Source organism: Carlito syrichta, unplaced genomic scaffold (genome assembly GCF_000164805.1).
Source record: "Carlito syrichta isolate Samal-C Ts95f unplaced genomic scaffold, Tarsius_syrichta-2.0.1 Scaffold82257, whole genome shotgun sequence".
NCBI lineage: Eukaryota > Metazoa > Chordata > Mammalia > Primates > Tarsiidae > Carlito > Carlito syrichta.
The window spans coordinates 140,658-164,299 of NW_007026353.1; the positions used below are offsets into that span (position 1 = coordinate 140,658).

The 23,642-nt window shown below is 37.5% G+C and overlaps 1 protein-coding gene across 1 annotated transcript in view; it reads left to right on the forward strand.

The window, feature by feature from the left end:
• The window catches only part of LOC103257955 (PH domain leucine-rich repeat-containing protein phosphatase 1), a 195,248-nt gene that overhangs the window by 140,642 nt on the left and 30,964 nt on the right, over window positions 1–23,642 (forward strand). The window contains exons 5-6 of the mRNA XM_008055664.2: window positions 16,680–16,826; window positions 17,425–17,655. Coding sequence (XP_008053855.2) covers window positions 16,680–16,826; window positions 17,425–17,655 — 378 coding nt within the window. The remainder of the gene's footprint in view (window positions 1–16,679; window positions 16,827–17,424; window positions 17,656–23,642) is intronic.

The window sequence follows — 23,642 nt, forward strand, 5'->3', positions numbered from 1 at the left end:
AAAGAGTAATTTGTTTTTATGTTCTTAGCTAAGTCTCAAGGAATTAGTTTTTATATTACAGTGTCAGGGCAGATATCCAGGGAGAAACTGTAAGTATGATGGAGTTATAATAGGTAAGAATTCAAAGACTTTTTATCTTAAGTACATATCTCCTCAATTTTTCTTTCTATTACAACGTTTCACCTTAAGAAATGAGCTATTTTCATAGAACATTCAAATTGCTATTTGCACGAGCATTCTAAATCTGGAAAGATGGCATGCTGATGTACATACACAGGTCAGCAGTTTCAGAGGGAAAACATTGTTCTTGGAACTACTACTGTTTGTTTTTCCTTTATTGGCATTGGAACTCTTCGAATTAGTTTTTAAAATGTAGAGGAGAGGCAAACATCAGAGTAATTTTTGGTGGTTTTATGGTTTTTTTTCCAATTATATGTTGGTCATAATACCTAAATGTATTAGTTATCTCTTTTATTAATAGATAATACTTCATTTATGTTAACTATATCTCTAGTCAGATGACCCAGATGGTCTTAATTCTAAGATTGTTGTTATTTACAATGGAGAATGATTTTTAATAAACTATGGTAAGTTTCTTTGTAGAGTTAGTGAAAAGGACAGCTTTTTACTTCTTTAAATTTTCCTTCCATATCTTACTTTATTTTTAAAACATGATAACAAAGCAGTATGCACTTATTTGCACTAAATTATAATGATGTCCAAGCATTTTACTTTCCTGATAAATTTATCTCTTACAAATGTATCATTTATTTATGTATCATTTATTAGTGTCATTGGTAGAATCACTGAAGCACCTGGAGTATACAAATATAGGGGAGGCAAAACTTTAACTGTACCCTCATAGAGTCTCCATCTGGACCTGAGAATTAAATGGACGTAAATAAAGTATTAACAGGAGAAAGGCACACAGATTTGTACATATACAATGGAACCCCCACAGGGAAATGATGACTCAAAGAAGTGACAAAGCCTAAGTGCTTTTATACTTACTGGGTTGAACAAAAAGAGGGAATTGTGGAAAAGCAGCTAAAATATATGGGGAGACCAAAGAAAGTAAGATTTATATCAATAAGGTCTGTTTGTACAGAATTCTCTTTGCCTTGGTTCTCTATCTTGGGTAATAATGTTACTTTCCTCTTGGCATAGGGAGGACATGCTTACATGGAAGTTTTCTCTTGATTTTAGGAAGAAAAGAGGAGGTCAGAGCACTCTTCTTTTTTTTTTTTTTTTTAGTTGGAGTCTCGCTCTGCTGCCCAGACAGGAGTGCAGTGGCCGCTCCCGGCCACTGCAGCCTTGACCTGCTGGGCTCCGGCAATCCTTCCGCCTCAGCGATCCTTCCGCCTCAGCCTTCCGAGTAGCCGGAATTACAGGCATGTGCTACCATGCCCGGCTGATTTTTTGATTTATTGTAGAGATGCAGTCTCGCCAAGTTGCCCAGGTGGGTCTCGAACCCGCGGACTCAGGCAATCCACTCACCTCAGCCTCCTAAAGCGCGGGATTACAGGTTGAGCCACCAAGCCCAGCAGAGCACTCTTCTTACACATGCTATTTTTCAAGTGACTTTGGCTCACAGAGGCATATTTTAGCATGGTGTATTCTACTGTTCTTCATTCAGGATGATAGATTAGAGACTTCGTTTATGGTGATATCCTGCCATGTTTGGAAAGAACAGTCCAGAGAATGGACTCAAAAGCAAAATTTGATAGTAATAGTTTGTGTATATTTCTGGTAGCTTTGTCCACGGTACTTGGGAAGTTTGTCACTTAAGTTCAATTTAAATGCCTCATAAATAGAAATGTTTCAGTTGTTTTTGATGTTTGTTGGTTATAACTTCTATTTATTAATAAGAGAAATGAATCTGCTTTCCAGATCTTGGTATTTGTAGGTAAATTTGTGTAGACAAACAAAACTAACACAGTTAAAAGGTCCCACCTAGCTGGTTCTAGGAATGGAATTACTTTTATAGGGAGAGCACTAACTTTAGTTTCAGTAAAGTTGGTATTTTAAATGACTTGATAACTCATGGACAGTAACTCCTTATTTAATGTCATTAATAGGTTCTTGAAAACTGCAACTTTAAGCAAAACAACATGTAATGAAACTAACGTTACCATATATAAATAAGAGTTAAGTTCCTATGTCATATTTCTGGTCACAAAATCACTACCCAACTACTAAATAAAGACCCAAACACTTTTAATGTTGGATATTGAAATAAATGTGAGCTATCCATATACTTAAGAAAGATTAATAAAAATAAATAATTATTTATACAGTTATTCCAGTTCAGGGTCACCAATGGCTGTATCCTCTCCCAGCACCTCAGGGCACCTGGTAAGAGCCAGTCCTGGATAGGACATGATCCTACAGGGTCATTTATGCCCACTCCCACTCACATGCACACTGCGACCATGTAGACATGCCAGTGAACCTAATCTGCTTTGGGATGTGAGAGGAAACTGGAGTACCTAGAGAAAACCCACACAGACATGAGCAGAACGTGCATCAAACTCCACACAGATGGTGGCCCTGGCTGGAAATCAATTTTTTTCTTCAGTGTCATAATGAAATAACATTGAATGAATGACATTTTTGAAGATCTGCTTTATAGCATTGAAATTATTAATGTGTTTTTTACCACGCATGATACTGAAATAGGCAAGAAATAAAAATAAAAGACGTACCACCAACTGTTTTTAAACATTCTCCTTTGAATTCTGAATTTTGTTGTTTTGTTACTGTTGTCCCTTCACAGTTTCACAAGATTTTGTTCAATAGTTAAGCCTATTTTTGTGAAGATATTATAATGCATAAGAATAACATTATTGTCATAAATTTTCAACATTTGATGTTATATTTAATTTCTACTCAAGTTACTTTAGTCTGTCTCCTTATCGCCTTTGTTACTTCACCATTTCTGTGTTTATCTAGTTTGCTCTGATTAGCATTGAATTCCTAGAGGGCAGAAATCAGGTCTCTATCAGAGGTCCTTACTGTTTCTAGGTCAGGGATCCCCAACCCCCAGGTAACCATGGTACCAATGTCTGGCCTGTTAGAAACCGAGCCGCATAGCCAGAAATGAATGAGCAAGGTTTCATCTTCTCATCATTCCTCTTACCGCCTGAGCTTTGTCTCCTGTCAGACCAGCTGCAGCATTAGATTCTCATAGGAGCTCGAACCCTACTGTGAACTTTGCATATGAGGGATCTAGAGTGCTTGCTTCTTATTAGAATCTAATGCCTGATGATCTGCGGTGGAGCTGAGGCAGTGATGCTAGTACTGGGGAGCAGCTGCAAATACCGATTAACATTAGCAGTGAAGTTTGACCTTACATCCTCCCCCACCCCCGGTCCATGGAAAAATGGTCTTCCACAAAACTGGTCCCTGATGTCAAAAAGGTTGATGACCACTGTTCTAGGTGGACCATGAAATACATACTTCATAGATGAATGGGCACATGAGTGAATGGTGGTGGCAGTTGTCTTTATTCATTCAATTCTGTGTAAGTGTACCTACCCTGTTTCTGTGCAGAGGAAATTGTAGAAACTTCTAGAAGGAAATGAAGCTGGTAATTTATTATTTATTTCTCTTCGGTTGAAAGTATGATGAGAAGACAACATGTACAGTGAGATGATTCAGAAAGCCTTACATAGAAAAAGATTTGTAAGAAAGTCTTTAAAGTTAGAAAAGGAGAATTTAGTTTTAAGATGGACAGTATGTAGTTGGACTTTCTAAACAAAAAGTCTATGAATCTATTCACCATTCTCTTGAACACACCTCACATTCTCTTGCCACTCACTTTGAAAGAATGTGCCACCCCTTTTATCCTTGACCACCTGCCAAACCCATACTCAGCCTAGTGAATCTTACCCCACCCTTCAAAGCATATTTGTAATGACTTTTGTTTCTTGAAGCTTTTGGTTATTTCCCAATTCTGTGTGACCTTTTCTTCTTTTGAATTGTTAGCTTTGTTTATACTTATGGTACTTATCGATTATACCTTTAATAATAAACATCTGAAAACTTCTAAAATTGCCATCTATTTATAAAGTCCTTAATAAGTATTTGTTGAGTTGAATTACTGGTTTTCCCATCATCAAGAATAATCAAAAAATGTGAACATAAGACTTTGAGAAGAGAGCATCTAAAACTACTTTGAACAGTGGAACCATTTTCTGTATTTAGCATTCAAGGTGACTGTTTCAAGGGGACATAATTGATCATTTAGAAGGATGGTTACTCAATCACATTACATGATATACCTAGAGATCAATTTCAAGAATTTAAGGAGTGTGTGATTGTGTCTCAGAGGCTGTGGTACATATAAACATGTTGTCACCTGAAATAAGATAAAGATAACCTTTGGGTGAAGGTGGGAGTGAATTAAAAACTTGGAGGATTAGATGTGAAATTTACTTTTTCAAATGGGAAAACAGAGGGAATGATGGAATGAAGTTGAGTTGGGTGTTCAAGGATGTGGGCGTAATAGAATGAAAGTTATGGTGAAATGAACAATGGGAAACTCATAATTATGTGTGGCTTTTATCAAATACCTTTCTTCTTAGAAAACTCAAGTTTTTACATTTTTAATCCCCATGGAGTGGAAAGCAAATGACTCTATTTTTTGTTCTATTATTTTTGGGATCTTGGCATTCCAGAGGGACAAATTTATTAATGTTAATTAGTTATTCTTATCAAAAGCTTACATTTTGGGGTTTTTATTGAAAGAGAGATTTTAGATTTTTGTTTTTGTCAGTAATTTCTGAAAACTCCTTTTAATAGAAATAGTGATCATTCCTTAGCATAGTGGAATAAGGAGTAGAATGCTAACATGTTTTTTCAGCTCATTTACCAGACTTAAACAGCGGTACTTTTATTTTTTGAGTCAGTCTGTTACCTGGGCTGGAGTGCAGTGGCAAGCTCACAGCCAACACAGCCTCAACCTGCTGGGCTCAAGAGATCCTTCCACCTCAGCCTTCCAAGTAGCTGGAACCACAGTCATGTGCCACCACACCTGGCTGATTTTTTTCATTTATTGTAGAGATGAGGTCTTGCCATGTTGCTCAGACTGATCTTGAAACACTGAACTCAGGCAGTTCTCTCACCTCTGCCTCCCAAAGTGCTGGGATGCTCTGCCATTTAAAAAATGCTCTGCCATTTAAAAAATGTTACAGACAAACTAGCTGCTAACTGCTGAAGACAGGGTAGATGTGGTATAAAAGAAAGAAAAAGCACAAGTGCTGCTCAGGGATAGAGAAAACCTTGGGAAGGAATTTCCACTGTTGGGGTTTGGTGAGGCTTGCCAAGTATTTAAATGGAATGTGTGGAATGTCCTTTTTTTTTTTTTTTTAATTCAGTTAACTGTCCCCAACACTAGAATTTCCTTTCTTAGAAAGCTTTACTTTTCTGATGGCATTTGAATTCTCAGATTTCCATTTTTCTTCCCAGAGCATTTGATCAAAGGATAGCCTTCACATGGTGCTTGGGCTCTGAGTTGTGTAGACTTTTGGCCTCTCCTTGGCTGATACTGCCAACCGCATTTCTGGCAATCATGGCCGACTGTTTTCTTCCCTCATATGCACATGTTGAAGAGGGAGCTCAGTAACAAAAGATTCATTTATCACCCGGCTATATTAAATTATATTTTGCCCTATTGACTTTTTGGGATCATTTAAGATGTTCTCTAACTTTTTTACTCCCTCTTAAATAAAAGGAGGGCAGTGTCATCAAAAGCCTTGGCTTGATTCCAGCTTAGCTATTGTATTCTGCCCAATTCTGGTCTGTGATTTAGTTAAGCCCTTTGCTGTATTCTCTGAGCTTTCACTTACCTGCAATAGTTTGATGCTAAACACTATATTTGTAGATGTTTGCTGTTCTGAGAGGTAATCAGCTTTTCACTTTGCACAGCTCTTAGGGGACAGTGTAGAGTAAGAGGGCCAGCAGAGCTTATTTTGTGGTTGTTGGTAAAGTGTCACCATAGCTTGAGGCTTGGGAACATGATAATTTTTTGTTTGCCGGTGTGAGAATGCTGATGGAAACCAAACTGCTTGTTTTTCCCAATCTCTCCTTTATCTTCTGTCTGGTAAACACATCTAACTCTGGAACTCATTCAGGCAACACACATGTGCCAGTTTTAAAAACTGAAGACCCACTCAAGTTTCTGTTTTTCTTGAGTGACTGTAGTTTTAATGTCACTTGCCATTCTCCAAAGTAATGGAACTTTGAATGGGAGGAGTCACATGCCTGTTGTCATTTCTCATGGGTGATTAGGATTATGACACTAGAACTGGCAGGATATTTGACAATGACCTCTGTGAAAGCAGGGCGCACCCATCCCTCCCTGGTGATGTCTTTTGGACTTATAATTCATAAGAAAACCTTAGGGAAAGTATGGCTTTCCAAATGGTTGTTCTTTTCTCCAATTTTGAACTTTCTGTCAGAATGCATATTTTTACCCCATGCTGTATCTTTGTGTGTGCGTATGTACAGAGGAAGTGAGGCCAAGAAAGTTAAGATGCTGTAATTTGGCCTACTTAATGTTTTGCAAGTGCACCCTGTCGTTTTTGCCCTCTATGTCAGTGTTTCTCAAAATGGTTTATGAAATGCTTCCATCAGAATCATTTGGGATATTTATTAGTATTGTGGTTTGAATATGTCTCCCAATGTTCATGTGTTGGAAATGTAACCCCCAGTGCAACAGTATTAAGAGGTGGGACTTTGAAGAGGTGATCAGGCCCTGAGGACTCTGCCCTTATAGAATGGATTAATGCTTATTATAGAAGAGCTTGATCTGGTGAGTTTGCTCTTTTGCTCTCTCTCTCTCTCTCTCTCTCTCTCTCTCTCTCTCTCTCTCTCTCTCTCTCTCTCTCTCTCTCTCTCTCTGCATTTATTCCATGGGACAGTACAGCAAGAATGCCCTCATTAGATGCTAGCACCTTGATATTGGACTTCCACGTCTCCAGAACTGTGAGAAGTAAATTTTTTCTTCATAAATTGCCCAGTCAGTGCTATTATGTCATAGTAGCACAAAATGAACCAAGACATTTGGAAACACAGATACTTGTTTCTCATGGTAGACGTGAATCAGAAGCTCTAATGATGGGGCCCAAGAATCTGCATCTTCACAATATATACTGAAGTTTGAAAACATAGTCACATCACACTGTTCTTTTCAAATGGTCTCTCTTCCAGTCTCCATCTGTCTGTTGAACTCTTATTTATGTCCCTTAGGTAAAAGGGAGGAGTTTTCTTTTGTAGGCACTAATGGTATCTTCTTCTCCAGTAAGTTTCGTCTTCTGTTTTGTATTATAGCAGCTTTGTACTTAAGTTGTTTCAAGTTTCTGGATGGTGAAAATCATGTCTGATTGACATTTGTATGCTTCACACACCTTTGTGCATAGTTAGAACTCTAAATGTTGAGTGAATGAATGGTTCATTCCTAGCCTCAGACTTTCATCATACCTAGTAAACTTTTGGGTGTCAGTTGTTTTTTTTTTAAATTTAGCTACCAGATACTTGGTCTATTTGTGATGTGGATTTTAAGCTACTCATGTCTAAGTACATTTTCATGACATAGCTATTCTCTTTAGCTTTTGCTTTTGCTCATGTTCTCATTCCTTTGGTGATCCAATATCCTTGGTATAGATGCAGTCTGGTTTTCATCTTTATATATCTTTGTATGACCTGAATGGGATTTTATACACATATACTTGTTGATTTTCTTTGCTTTAAGGAGTGGAATAATGATTCATTTTCTTCCTTTTATAGAAATGTTCCTTTGGCCTTTTTATTATTTGTTGTACTAGTGTGGTGGTTAATATTAAACAACTCTTGAATAGTATTGATGATTAAATTAGCTAACTATGGACAGATCTGTTGGTGAGAAAATGAAAAAAGATAGTCATGGATAAATTGATTAAAGAAACCATCTCCAAAGAGAGATGTTTTAGTATAACATAACATACTTCTTGTCTTTTGATTCTTATATTGATAATTTACAAAAGAATCAAAATGACAGATTTATGCTGCTTATGACTCATTGTTTTCCTGAATTTAGTTAGTGCAGGGTTGTTGTAGATCTTGTTACTACTGATTTTACATAATTAGTACCTTAAGATCTGGAGTGACTTAATGTACTTACTGGGTTTACAGTGCCTGTGCCTGTACACTCTCCTTCCTTGTCACATGAGCAAGAGCTCTGTCTTATTCATTGTTGTATTCATAGGGTTAACCTTGCCTAGGGTTGGTCACATAGTAAGTAACTAGCAGGTGCCTCTTGTTTGAATTATTTTTAAAGAGGGATTAAAATAAGAATTTTTCTCTTCAAGGCTGGCCATGGTGGCACACGCCTGTAGTCCCAGCTACTTAAGAGGCTGAGGCAGGAGAATCGCTTAAGCCCAGGAGTCTGAGGCTGCAGTGGAGATCACACCATTGAACTCCAGCCTAGGTGACAGAGTGAGACCTTGTCTCTAAAAAAATGAATAAATCAATCAAAATATAAAATTTTTAAATTAAAGAATTTTTGTCTTTATAGCGATATGTCCATTACAATTAGTGCTAACAGTGAATATTCTCTATTTCTTTGGTTACTACTTTGGAAAAATCACGTTCATGAGTTTTAACTTTAGTATACTTATACTGATTTTTAACATCTGCAGCGGTTCTTAAGAAAATTAGGGTGAAATTATTTTGTGACAGTAAATTTTAATTTTTATCCAAGTAAAATATGCATGCATTTATTTTTGTTTTCTAGTCATATGAGAAAGTGATAGGTTTATTTTGCTTGTACCAAGAGTCATTTTGGTGATTAGGACTTAGATAGGATGGTTTCTGTTTATTTCGGCTCAAGGGGTTGGAAGTTGGTCATGTGCCAGATTAGCATTCGTGCACTGCTGATCCTCCCAGAAGATGATGGCAGGTGCTCCCTGGGAACGAGGCTGATAGACTGCTTGGCCCTTGGAACAGAAGGACACACATGAGTTCATGCGGATTTGTTTCAGGGATGACAGGAAAAGCACTACACCAAGAAACTGAGAGCAGATGAGAGTTCAGTTACAGGCCATTAGAGTTTGGGGGTGTGGACAGCAGTGTGAAAGCCAGAAGGAGTTAAGTCATGTTTTCTGAAGGGTGGGTGTTCCCAGCACTTCTGAAGTAAGCACAATGAGTCAAATGTTCTTCATGCCATGCAGCCACAGATAAGGCAAAAGGTATTCTTTCTTCCTTTTGCATTGAGGAGAGACAACCTCTTATGTCTTTTGCAAATTGTTTTGCTTCCTTATGTAACTGTTATAGCACGTGCATGCTGCCCTGTATTATACCTGGATGGGGGCAGAAACATTAAACACGGTTGTAGGACTAAGTCCATAAGTGCTTTAATGCACCACACTAAAAGAATCAATTTGAAGAACACATGGAAAATAAGGAAGTTGTTGACTGATCGTCTTTTTCTCATTTATTTACTTAACTGTTGTTTCTTAAGAGCAAGTATATTCAATATACGTTTTTGTTTGGGGTTTTTTTTGGTGAGAAAACAGGATTTATTGAGAGGACAGAAAAGCTCCCACAGTGGGAGGGGATCTGAGGGAGTTGCCTTCAATATACATTTTTAAAAGTACTTTGATACCCTTCCCAAGATTGTTCCTTCTAAAGATAAAAAGAAAAGTTACTCTGCCAAACTTATGGTCTTATTGAAGCACTTTGCCAGCACAAAACCACAAGGTGTTGTCTCAGGAAGAACAATAGCATGTACTTGATTTTATAAATTCCCTTGGAAAACAGAAAAGAGAAATGAAAAGAAAATGTAACTTGTTTTTACACAAGCTTTTCACATTGTCTGTTTTGTTAGAACAGCACTAAGATTGCTTTCTTATTCTCCCTCCCAAGTTTGTTAAATTTATTTAAGTTGAATAGTTATCAAAAAGGATGGTTTATTTTATAAATGTTGCTAACATAACTAAGAAAATAGCTAGACCCTCAACCTAATATTCCATGTAAAAACAAACGTCAGGTGGAATTAAGATCCAAATGTAGGTTGGGAACAGTGACTTACAACTGTAGTCCCAGAACTTTGGGATGCTGAGCTGGGCGGATTGCTTGAGCCAAGGAGCTCGAGACCAGGCTAGGCAACATAGCAAGACCTCATCTCTACAAAAAAATCAAAAAATTAGCCAAGTGTGGTGGCATGTGCCTGTAGTCCCAGCTACTTGGAAAACTGAGGCAGAAGGATCATCTGAGCCCAGAAGGTTGAAGTTGCAGTGAGCTGTGATTATGTCACTGTACTCCAGCCTGGGTGACAGAGTGAGACACAGACTAAAAAAATTCAAAATGTAAAAGATAAAATATATACATTTTAGAAGGAAATATAAGAAAACATTTGTTTTACTTTGGGGTGGACTGAGAAGGTCATCTCAAGTGAGATAAAAAATATAGACCCCATAAAGGAAAAGATTGCCAAATTTGAGCAAATAAAACTTAAAAAGTAGTGTGTGCAAAAGTTAACAGTGGGAAAAACTAAACAGTGGGCTAGGAGGAAATATTTATAGCATATGACAGTATATGGTAGGTAGAGGGAGTGCCTACTTATTTATAAATGAAAGAAAAATAATCCAATAGAAATATGGGCAAAGGATATGAATGTCTAGCTCAAAGAAGATTTGCAACTACCATGGCCCCCTTCACAAAAAGTAGCTCAGTCATATTGACAAAAATTTGAAATGACCTGTTGTAATTTTTGCCCATCAAATTAGCAACAAATGGAAGGATGTTCAAGTTAAATGCTTGTGAAAAGAAGCACAGGGAAAGGGACCCTCTCTTACATGACTGATTGGGAGTATGAATTTTTACAACTTTTTCTGTAGTTTTGCAGTCTGTATTAAAATTTAAATTGCTATGCTCTGAGGCCAATCCATTATACTTTTAGATGTAGGGGTTCACGTCCCTTATCCAAAGCTCTTGAGGCTGATTGTGTTTTGGATTTCAGAGATTTTCAGATTATATAGAGATAACATGATGCATATACTACATATTATATAACACCTCCAGCAGGGTTTAGGGCAGCACCCCACAAGCAACACATTCTTTTTTCTAGAGAGAACAAATGAATACTCACATCAGTTCAAGCCAGCTTTTCTCACCGCACGAATCAATTTTTAGTCTTTTGGATTTCAGAGTTTAAGTTGAAACATTAAGCACCCATAAATACTGCAAAATAAAATCATTTATGCACAAATGAATACATGACTGTAGTGTTTCTTGCAGAACTGTAACAGCAGAAAAACTGGGAGTATTCCTAATGTCAATCAGTGGAGGGATGAAATAAATTATAATACATTTGTACTCTGTATTATGCAACTGTCAAAAAAATTGAGTTAGATTTTTACATACTGACTCAGAAAGATGATTCGTTTGTATTTGATGAGCAAACAAGTTTTATAGAAAAAAATGTGCATGGTGTAATCCTGTTTCCAAAAATGTCAGGTACAGGGCTATCCTATTTATGCAGCTATGTTTTAAAAGGAAGGAAAGCTTTGGAAGGGTGTATATCAAACTGTTGATACAGGCTGAGAAGGATGGGATTTGAAAGGAAATAGGGGAACTGTTAACTTTTTTTTAATCGTTTGCACATTTTGTTAAGTGAGCATTATTGTTTTGGTAATCAAATAAAATCAGTCTTAAAAGAAAATACAGTGAGACTCAGAGCACCAACAGCCTGGCAACTCCCCACTAAGGTAGAGTCACTCTAAGCCATTAGGGAGCCTGCTTTGCATAATTAATGCAAGGCAGGGGACTAAGCACAGAGCTAGGCTTACAAGTCTAGCCTTTGAAGCAGCTCCTTCATTACTTAATACTGAAGCCTAATAATTACCAAAGTGTGTTAGCATGTTTCCCACAGGGAAAAAAATAAGTTAAACATGGGTTGTTACTGTGAAACAAAAATCCATTCACCTAGGGAATCTTTTTTTAATTGACCCACTTGTGGTGAATAATAAGGAAGTGATATTGATTTTTTTCTGTTAGACTAATTGAATAAGGCAAGTATGGTTCCTCTTCCTGTGTCATTTGTTACACTCATTTTAAGCACGTTTGGAGTATGTTTAAAATAGAACTACTTCATCGTACTGTTATCTTACAGTCAAGTTTTCCAGATGTATCATGTGTACTCTTAGTTCCTGGAGGGAAAATTACTAAAGATTTACATGCATCCAAAGCTAATGTTATCTCTCCAAATAGTCATCATGCTATTTGTTTGCTTTTATATCCTAAATATATACAAGTATATATAGCTATTCCCTGTAACTCAGGTGCAGAAAGAGCTTTGTATGTACATTTTTGAGTGTGGGTAGACTAAATGAATAGGTGCTAAGAAAGGGGAAAAGAGTAAGTATGTCTTATGATCATGACAAAACGAGTCCAGAAGGAGGAAGTATGTGAGGATTGGCAGCGTTTGTATATTTTTTTCTTTTCTGCCCTCGGATGGATAGAAATGGCTCCACTTTATTTTCTAAGGATCACTCAATCACAATTAATTTTTTGGAGGCCAGAACGAAATAAGCATTTTTAATGGTGGATGATCTGTTTTAAAAACCTTTACGTCTCCCTAATATAAAGATAGAGAAGTTGAGTGTGTGAATTTGGTGCATTTTAATTTTTCTGATTAAGAAACTAAACACTCACTTCCCGTTTTATAGAGTTAAATAATTTGCTTGAGGAATAGCTTGGAAGATGATGTCTCAAAATTTAGTAGCCATAAAATCCATTTAAAGCTAAGTGTAGACAGTAATGCATTTGTCTAATATACTGTTTTCTAGATAAAAAGGGAAGCTAGACAAATATGGGGGCAAAACTAACAGTCGCTCAATTCACTCAATAGCAGTTTTAAGGTACGTGCTATTCCTACTTTGCTCTTAGTTAAGTCAGAAAAAAAAAGGAAAAGGTAAGAAAATAGATCACACTTCCCGATAGTTTAGTACATTTTGTGTCTGGATACAGAATCATTACTATGCTACCTTCGTTTTATGATGTAAGTACAGTAGAAGATGCAAATTAAATGTCATTAATTTGGCAGAGTAGTGATATTATCAGCTTCATTTTACTATCGATTTTCTGTCCCAACTTTTGACCTTCTGTTACCTCAAGGTACTACTCTTGACTAAGAGTTATGCACTTTGTTATGTGGAACTCAGGATAACTAGCTTGAAAGGGACCTTGAGGTATGTTTCTAAATAGACCACAATTATAGATTTCTTTTCTGTAGCTTATCAAGTGTATTTAGTTGACTGTGCTTTTCTGTGAAACTTGGCATTAAAAAACACAAGTATGCCTTAGTGCTTTGGAGACACTTGGCCTGTGGGACTCAGGGCAGTTCTCTCTACATAGATCTGATAGTGTTTTGTTATTGAGTTGATGCAGAGAATAATTGTATCTCTTTATATTTAGAGCTGTTGGCCATTTTAAATTTTAAAAATGATCTTATGCATATAAAACAAATGCAGGATACTTGTTAAGAGGCTTTTTTTCTCATTTTCCATTTAAGCTTGTCACTGCATTTTACTTTTTCACCTTACTGCTGCTTTTCTTCATCCTCAGTAGTGATAAGGCCCTAGTGAATTTGTCCCTAAATGAATTAAACCACCTCTCCCACCCCTGTTATTGATCTCTATTCTTCAAAAGCCAGTACTTCCAACTTGAGTGATTCCTGGCTCTGAAATCCTCTCAACCCCGCTTTCTGAAGTCTGAATACTATATTGTGCTGGATAATGTCTAGTGGATCTTTTTACTTCCTAGAGGAACCTTAAAAAGTTCAGTTTGATTGCATGCAAATCTGACTAGTCCTGTCAGTTGAAGAAAAGTCACTAGAATGGGTTGCTGTTTCATTTGACTAGAACAGACGACTAGAGCAACATTTCATCTCAGAGTTGTTAGATTTGGGAATGGGGAGCAAGCACCAGCTAAATTTGAATTCCATATCAACAGTGAATTGGGGTTTTTTTAAGCATAAGTATGCCCCATGCAATATTATGGACAACTTATACTAAAAAGCATTTATTGTTACCCCAAATTTAACTAGATGTCATATATATATATATTTTGAGTTGGAGTCTCTCTTGTCACGCGGGCTGAAGTGCAGTGGCACATTCATGGCTACTGCAGCCTCAACCTGCTGGGCTTAGGCGATCCTTCGCTTCAGCCTTCCAAGTAGCTGCAACCACAGACGCGTACCACCATGCCTGGCTTTTTTTTTTAATTGTAGAGATGAAATCTCACCAAGTTGCCTAGGCTGGTCTTGAACTCCGAGGCTCAGGCAGTCCTCTCACCTCGACCTCCCAAAGTGCTGGGATTACAGGCTGAGTCACCATGCCTGGCCAGTGTCCTGTATTTTATCTGGTAATCCTATTTCAGAACTCCTTTACTCTCTCAAAAATGGAGAACCCCAGCAGCTTTTATTTATATTACTTATATATATTGATATTTAGTGAATTATAAATTTAAACTAAGAAACATTTTTATATATTAATTCATTTGGACAATAATAAAACATTAATGTTAACAAATGACTTTTTTTTTTGAGTTGGAGTCTCACTCTGTCACCCAGACTGGAGTGCAGTGCCCGTTCCTGGCCACTGCAGCCTCGACCTGCTGGGCTCCGGCGATCCTTCTACCTCAGCCTTCCAAGTAGCTGGAACTACAGGCGTGCGCTACCACGTCTGGCTCATTTTGATTTATTGTAGAGATGAGGGCTCGCCAAGTTGCCCAGGCGGGTCTCGAACCCGCAGGCTCAGGCTATCCACTCACCTCAGCCTCCCAAAGGCGCGGGATTACAGACTGAGCCATCGAGCCCAGCTAACAAATGACATTTTAAATAACTTTTTAAAATGAAAAATAACTTTTTAAAAACAAAATCAATGGCAAGGGTAGTTTTCTATTTTTGTAAGTCTTTTAATGTCTAGCTGGATTCTCATCCATTTCTGCATTCAATCAGGTGTATACTTTTACAACAGTGTGTAACATCTGGAAATCTCTACTAAACACTTGGAGGCAAATGAGAGTGGCAGTTTGAGGTGGAGAAGAGAATGATAAAAGCAAATGACATCTTAGTTTTGTTATGAAAATAGTTTTGACCTTGGAGATCTCCTGAGAGGTTGGTCTCAGGGACCTCTTTTGGGGTCTCCCAAGCATGCTTTTAGGACTATTAGACTAAAAATAATAGACCCTGTAATTCTAGCTTATGTTTTGTAGATCATAGATAATCAGAATAGTGGATAAGCATTCTTTGTTTTAAGAAGGTCTGATGGTTCTAATATGAAACAGGCAACTTAAAAGTGATTATTTAGATTTAGCAGTAATTCTTTCCTAAGTTTGTTTTGTTTTATTTAAAATACTATCAGCCATCCAAGAAAACAGATATTTTTAAAAAATCTGACAGTGTATCTAGAAAGTAAACTTTTATCTATTTGGAATAAAGCCTAACATTTTTTTATTATAGAAGTCAACAAGTAGGTTACATGATAATTTATTTAAAATATCAATTAGGTTGAATTGGATTTATTTTTAGGATGTGGCTGTCTGTTCTAGGCAGAGTGCATATTGCCTAGCGTTAGGCTTGGGCAGTTTTAAAAATAATTAGCATAATGCAGTCACTGATCTGATTCTTACCTCACATAGAAATGGTGTAGAGGTCAGCAGTGGGCCAAATGTAAGAGTTTACAGATAAGTAAAAATTAAAGAGAACTATTTTTAATTGCTTTAGTTGCTTGGACAACCGAGAAAATGAAAGCATCGTTAACAAAAATAGAACAGGAAGAAAAGCTAGTTTGGAATAAAGATGGTAAGTTCAGTTTTCAGCTGGAAAATGCTGCTCAGGATAGGAGCTGGCGTTTGATAGGACTGGGAAAGTTGTTCATACAGCAGTAAAAAGATTTCCAAGGACGACAGTGTAGAGAGAGGTTGAAAGTGACAAAGAGCATGTCTGTGAGGATTACTTCAATTTCGGGTAGGGAAGAGGAGATGAAGAAGAAAGAAGAAAGTAATACAGGACAGGGGTTTAAGAGAACTGGGAAGAGGCCTTTCGAGGAAAATGTTAATACGAATTGAGACGAACTTTTCAAGGAGGAGTGTGCATGGTTAGCAGCATCAAGTGTTATATTGGGATTGAGCAATGATAATTGGCCCTTAAGTTTGAAACCACAAACTCCTGGTTACTTTAGAGTATCATTTTGATATATTGTTAAGTTTTTATTATTTCAGTTTGGTGAGCGATAGGAAACAGACATTTTTTGACTCGTCTGGAATACCAGAGTCCAAAAGGGCTCCCTCCAGTTCTGCCTGGTCTCATTCCTCCCTCATCAAGGCCATTTACATATGTGTTCATTTCGCTAACTGAGATACAGCTAAAAAACTTAATCCAGCAGAACTCACATCCTCAAATATTCAAACTTATTTTAGAGCGACTAGTTTGTTTTAAAATATAATGTCTATCGTTTATTAAGACTCTCCTTAGAGACAGAAGATGTGCATTCCAGCTCTGCTGCTGCTTTGACCTCTCTTTTCCTTCTCAGTTGATTGAATGTTATCAAGATTATCTTTAAGATTATACTAAAATCATGATGATATGTATCTGTGACATTTGCCTCTTTTCCTTTTGTTTTGTTTTATTGTAATAGGTTCACCAAGTTGAAGAGTCTTAACCTTTCCAATAATCACTTAGGGGACTTCCCATTAGCAGTCTGCAGTATTCCAACCCTGGCAGAGTTGAATGTGTCCTGCAATGCCCTGCAAGCAGTCCCAGCAGCCGTGGGAGCTATGCACAAGTGCGTATTATAAACCCTACTAGCTGACGTATCCAGAAATCCCAAGGACATTGTATCGGGTTGTAGTACATGAGATTAGTTAACTTGTCATGTTGGCCATGTAAGTCTTGGCCCCAAATCAAGATATCAGGCACTGTGTGGTTTGTGTAGAGTTCATTTGTCAGACTTAAACTCTTTAGAATCTTGTAAAAAATTAAGATATCCTATTTAGTACTGAAAATTTCTACAGGTGAATATGTCTAAACGTTAGGGGAGTGCTTACTTTCACTTTCTGTAGTTTTGAATTACAAGACTTGAAATTAATTTTAAGAAATAACAAGGAAAGATGAGTATTTGGACTACTTCCCACTGCTTTAGCTCATGTTGTTCCCATATATGCTTATCTAAGTTGGGAAAATTGGTCATAATTTTCATTTTCAATAAAAGATTAAGATGCTTATCTCCGATAATTTCTCCCTGGTCTATTTTTGCCACAGTCTCTGCTATTAGGCATTTTGCAAAGAGTAGTACATTTTCTAGTACTATGATCTGTACATGTGGATGATAAAGATGTAAAATTTATACATTCTCCTTATAATTCTTATGTTTTCTTTAATAGCTTACAGACATTTTTGTTGGATGGAAACTTTCTCCAGTCCCTTCCTGCTGAGTTGGAGAACATGCACCAACTTAGTTATCTCGGTCTTTCTTTCAATGAATTTACTGACATTCCAGAGGTATTGGAGAAATTGACTGCTGTGGATAAACTTTGTATGTCTGGAAACTGTATGGAGACCCTTAGGCTACAGGCTTTAAGAAAAATGCCTCACATTAAACATGTGGATCTAAGGTAACCATTTTTGAGAAATATATCTCATTTGAGTCGTTGGCTCATGTTTGGGGGATGGATATAGCCTTTGTGGTGAAATTAGCCAAAGCAAACAGGCTGGTCAGTTGAATGAGAGCCCTTTTTCTATTTCTGTATAGAGGGCAGAATAATGATTAATAGTAGGGGTTGCTCTTACCTGAAACTTGTTAAAAAGTTCTCATTGATGATTGATTGTTTGTCTTGAAGGTCTTACTTTGTTTTGCAAATTGGATCCCAGTTTTAATTTGTATGAATAGATAGGGCCATTGAGCAAGAGAACTATTTATAGTAGATGAAAATCATGTCCTTGAGAACAAAGTGAATATCATTCTGTCTTATTTCTTCTTTTCCGTGGTAAATCTAAGACTTTTGACATCATTGAGCATGTCTCCTTTCTTAATTTTTTTTCCCGTAGCTTCCTTAATATAATGTATCCATTAAGTTAAATGTATTTGTTTACCTTATTTATTTGAATGTTCTTTCTCTTCATCCAAGTGCCTGTGCCCTTAATTTACCACTCTTTACAAAAATACAAGACTCATCATCTGTCAAACCTAAGTGTGGCTAGAACTTCCACTCTCACCCCTTGCAAGAGGAGAACACCTACATTTTTAATCCTGATCACACTAAACCCCAACTGGAAACCACTAGCATGATCCTTACTACATGATAAATGCTCAGTAATCATCCCTTAGGAAGGGAGGTTTAGTTTCTAATGCACTGAGAACTAGTACACAAGAAGGGAGCTGTTCTAAATTTGTATCTTTTCCAGAAAAGACAGGAGCCTTTCAGGGACTTGAGTTCCTACAAAGCAGCATAAGGTTCCACCTTAGTATTATCTTTCCCATTTGATCCTTTTTCAAGCAAACAGTTTCCTCCATTAGCCAGGGGTTGATGACCACACACTAACCATGTTCAGTTTGGAATAGATATTTAATGTCTATGTGCCTTTGTGTTCTCATCTGTAAATTATGGTTAATAACAGAACTTAATTCACAGAGTTGTAGAGAGAAGGGAGTTGAATTCTCTAGCATTCCCTACAAAGTGCTATGTTTTGTTATTCTTACTTGCTTGAGGACTCTTCTCCACTTGTGAAACCTGCTCCGCTGTCATTCTTGGCATCCTCACACTCTGTTCGTCAAGGGTGGTTCTTTCCTTGCTTTACTACCAACTTCCTCTTGGTTGATAGCCCTAGACCCTTAACTCAAGCTCATCCATCTCAATATAATTGCTCCCCTTTCTTTTCCATTCATATGGTTTGGCCTAGGAAACCCATATAATCCAGTGCCTCAGAGCATTGCTTGTCTTCACCTTTCCTCAGACTAAAAGAATCAGATCTGTCTTACCTGGGGAAGTGTTAGTAATTTGCAGGCCTAGAATTCTTAATTTGGAGAATACAAATGGCTATAATTTTTCTAGTTTTGATAACTTTTTGGAATGTGGCATGATAGTAAACTTTCACTTTCTTTCCAAATTTTTCACAATATTTGCCTCTGAAATCACATGGATTTAGAAAACCATCATGTTCCAGAATCTAGGCCCTTTTTAATTTAACTACCCAGTGGTATAACTTTGTTAGAGCCGAGGATGATGAGTTGCCTTGACCTCAGGAAACATGCATGAGATGATTTCTGAGTTAACTGGTACATGTGAGAAGGCACCATTTTTCTTTATCTTGTTAGCTTGATCTTGTTAGCTTCTACTATTTCAAGAAGTAACGATTCTTAGTAAGAACTCTATGAATTCTTCAGAGTTCTAGTTCTGACTTCAGTCTTTTTAGATGACATCACCTACAGGATGTTTAAATACCAAAGTAGACATTAGACACTCTGTAAATGTTGACTGACCTTCCAGGCCCCTAAACTGAGGAGGGAAAACTCAAGTCAGATTGCTCTAATTCTGCCTTAATACTTTCAATTGAAGCTGTTGAAGTAATTTCTCTAAGCAAAGGACTAATTTTATTGAGTCTTTTTATTCCTTTGATTGGAGATGTTACATCAGATTAAGTGATTATTTTTTTCTTTTAATCTTAATATTTTCTTTTTCTTTTTTTTTTTTAATCGGAGTCTCACTCCATCGCCCAGGCTAGAGTGCAGTGGCACCCTCACGCCCACCATCGACCTGCTGAGCTCCGGCGATCCTTCTGCCTCAGCCTTCCAAGTAGCTGGAACTATAGGCGCACACTACCATGACTAGCTAGTGTTTTGATTTATTGTAGAGATGAGGTCTCACCAAGTTTCCCAGGCTGGTCGTGAACCTGTGGGCTCAGGCAGTCCTCTCACCTTGGCCTCCCAAAGTGCTGGGATTACTGGCTTGAGCCATTGCAGCTGACCTGTTTTCTTTATCTTTTTGTTCTTTGTGGTGTTAACAATTCTTTGTCCACCTCTCTGTCCAGAATGTGGCTGCTGCCCTCATATCTCTCCTTGGTCAAGTCTTTTTCTGTCCATTTTTCTTCCCTTGGTGGTTGCATGTACTCTCAAACTTCATCTTTCTCCTTTCATCTCAATTTAATCATCTCTCCCTAGCCCTTCTTTCTCTTCCGGGGACCTCTTTCACTTTAGCCACAGTTAGATAAATTTCTCCTTGGTTTTCCCTGCTGACACATTTAACCAAATACATGTGAAACAGATATCAGTTTGTTTACTCAGTGAGTTCTTTGTCCTGGATTCCTGTTTTTGTTGACAGCAACATCACTTCATTGGTTTTCCAGACACACAACTTTTGGCTCTATTTTTAGTCTATCAGATTCTATCGATTCTTTTAGTAACTAGTTTCTCTCTTTTATCCCTTCCTTTCTTCTCACTGCTACTCTTGTCTCCTAGCTGAGCCATTTGCTTCCATTGCTCAGCCTCTCAAGCAAGCACTGTCTTGCTTAGAGCCTTCAATTCTCCAGTTCATGGTATTTAAGCCCTCATATATGGCTTCAGCCCACTGGCATGTGAGTCTCTTGAGGATGAAACTCTATCCACAGAGCTGCTCAAGTGTGGCCTCCATCCGTGCTTTCTTTTCCACAATGAGATTCGCCACTTTGCCACAGTGGGATATGTACAAAAATTGGGGTTGATATTTTAGAAACTTATAATGATGTGACATTGCCACAGTATCCAATTACTTTATGAGTTGACTCTCATACAGGAATCAATTGGTTTGGGTGTTGTCAAACTTGCACAATGAGTTGCATGTGGAGTGAGCTGTGTTCTGTGCAGTAGGACTGTACATCAGTCTGTGATGAATTATAAGCTTAGAAAATAGATACTTTACCATAGATCACTTAAGCACTGCCCTTATTTATCCGTGAGCTCCAGTACTATTCCTTAGTAATTATAGTCCTTGATAAATTTTAATTGCCTGACCCATATTCTACTCTCATGTCCCCTGCACCCCTGAACAAACTGTGCAGACAGACCTGAAACTTGCCCTGTGCTCTTGTCTTCAGTTCAGAGGCCATTCTGTGCTTCCTTGCAGGCTGCTTTTCTTCTCCCATTTACATCTGTTAAATTCTGCCTATCTATGGGATTCAAATGAATCCCATATATATTACTCATTTGATCCTCTCGACTGCTTTCTCTTCTATAGCATCTTTTTTGATAATTCTGGTGTTTTTTTTTTTTTTAATACATCATTTATGGCACTTATCTCATGTTTGTAGTCCATGTATTTTCTAAAACATATCTGAGTATCCTCACTAAATTGTGAAATCTGTTTAAAAAATTTTTTAAAAACCTTTGTTTTATTCAGAATCTCTTATGAGGAGGGACCTCCCCCAAAAAACTGGAACTAACTTTTGGAGGGCAGACCCCTTGTAGTACACATGGAATTTGTTCCTCCGCATCAAATGGTCAACCAAAGTTTTTATCTGGAGGTTTTGAGAAGGTTGCATCATGATTTGTGGAAAAAAGTCCCAAGTTGTGGCAGACAGGTGACTGGTTCTTCCACCTTGACAGTATATCTGCCCATATCATGCTAAGTGTTGAGCAGTTTTTGACCCAAAATGGCGTGGCCCCTATGCCCTGCCCTCCCTCTTCACCCAGTCTTGCCCCCAGCAACTTCTTTTTTGTTTCCTGGATGAAAAAAAGTCCTCACAGGGAAATGTTTTGATGATGTGGAAGAGGTGAAACCAAAAATGGCAGAAACAATAAGGGGCATCAAAACTGACCAGTTCAAAAACTGTCTTGAACAGTGGAAAAGCTCCTATCTCGATAGGAGTAATACATCAAACAGAGAGTACTGTGAAGGTGATTAAAGTCTACACATGTAAGAATAAATACACAATTTTTAATAAAGGAACTCTGTTGTTGTTTTTCTTATCCCCCCTTGATATTGCCACAAAACCATAGACCATAGTCGTCGTCATCACCGTAGCCCCTCTTAACATTTACAGAGTGCTAGCTTATATATTACTCATTTGATCCTCTCAACTGCTTTGTAGGACAAAGAAGGTGCCATCCTCATTTTACCAATTGGAGTTAGACTCAGATATGTGAGGTGACTTCCTCAGAGTCACAGTTGCAAAGTATTGAGCAGCCGACTGGACTAGGATGATGCTCCTTCACACTGCCCTTCTATACATATGAACCACTCAGTGCATATTTATGAAATAAATAAAATGACTGTATTAACTAAGGGGATTATTGTAAGGGAATTTTTAACCACATTTTGCCTCGTAGAGAGTTAGTTCATCCTAGTATAGCATGGTGACTGTGGTTAACAATATATTGTATTCTTAAAAAATGCTAAGAGAGTGGATGTAAAGTGTTCTCACCACAAAAATGATAACTGTGAGATAATACACATATTAGCTAGATTTAGTCATTCTACAGTGTGTATGTACTTCAAACATGTACAAAACAAATGCATACAATTTTATGTCTACTTAAAAATAACTAATAAAAAGGTTTATCCTCCATGGTGAATTACCGTGTGAGCCTAAAGACTTGCCATTTAAATCACAGTGAAAGTTTAATTCCTACAGTCTGTCGTATCCAAGTTGAGCTTTATTTTTCTTTTTTATTCAGTGTATAGGTTCTGGTAATCTAGTGAGCGTTTGGAAGTAGGCAAATTGCTGGGTTGAGGCCAGTTTTTTCATCTTACAACCTGGAATAACAAAAGAGAAAGAGCCAAAAAACATCCTCTAAGGGATTTGAAGACACCGTATGCTGTGCTTGCATATTGACTAATTGCAGCTCTTTGCCGTCACTCCTTGTGTTTCAGTGGCTTTATGATACTCTCTTAACTTATTTACCATGGTTTTATATTATTTTTTAAAGGGCAGAAATTCACTGCAGAGAAACTTTTACCTTTCCTGTACTCAGCCTTATATTAACTCTCTTCTGATCATCAAGTACATCATCTCAGCACTTTGCTGACTTTGTGATGAAAAGTAGATAGTTTTTGTTGTTTGTTTTTAAAAGAATTAAGCGTAAACTAGTAAACTGAGAATTTAGATTTTCATCCATTTTTCCTCCCCTTTTAAGATAAATGTGTCCTTATTGTATTGGCTCCTAGTCCCCTCTGCTACTTCCTTATCTTCTGGTAGCTCATCCGTAGCAACTGCAGTCTGTTAGCTCACTGGTTCTCATTGCTGGAGACTCTGCCCGTTTTCTCCATGCCTTGATTCATCCTAGAGTTGTTGGTTCCCATTTTTGTCCTTCATTCTGCGATTTCTCAGTGAGTCCTAGGTGCCAGATTTCAGTATTTTCTGCACTTTGCTCTTTCAAGTAGTATTTTTAAAATGGCGATAACTTTGGTAGTCCATGTAGGTCCTGAGCAGTTGAGCATCTGTGTGTTTGCATTCTCACCTCTGGTGCTTCCGTTTGTTCTGTGACTCCCATTTATTATTGTTTTTGCATCTCATGCTTTATTTAATGCTGTTCTTCTCATTTGAAATGCCTTTCTCCTTTCCTTAAGTATTCACCATGGTTGTAATGTGCTTAATGGGTTGTTCTGGGTTTTATTTATGTTCTTTTCAT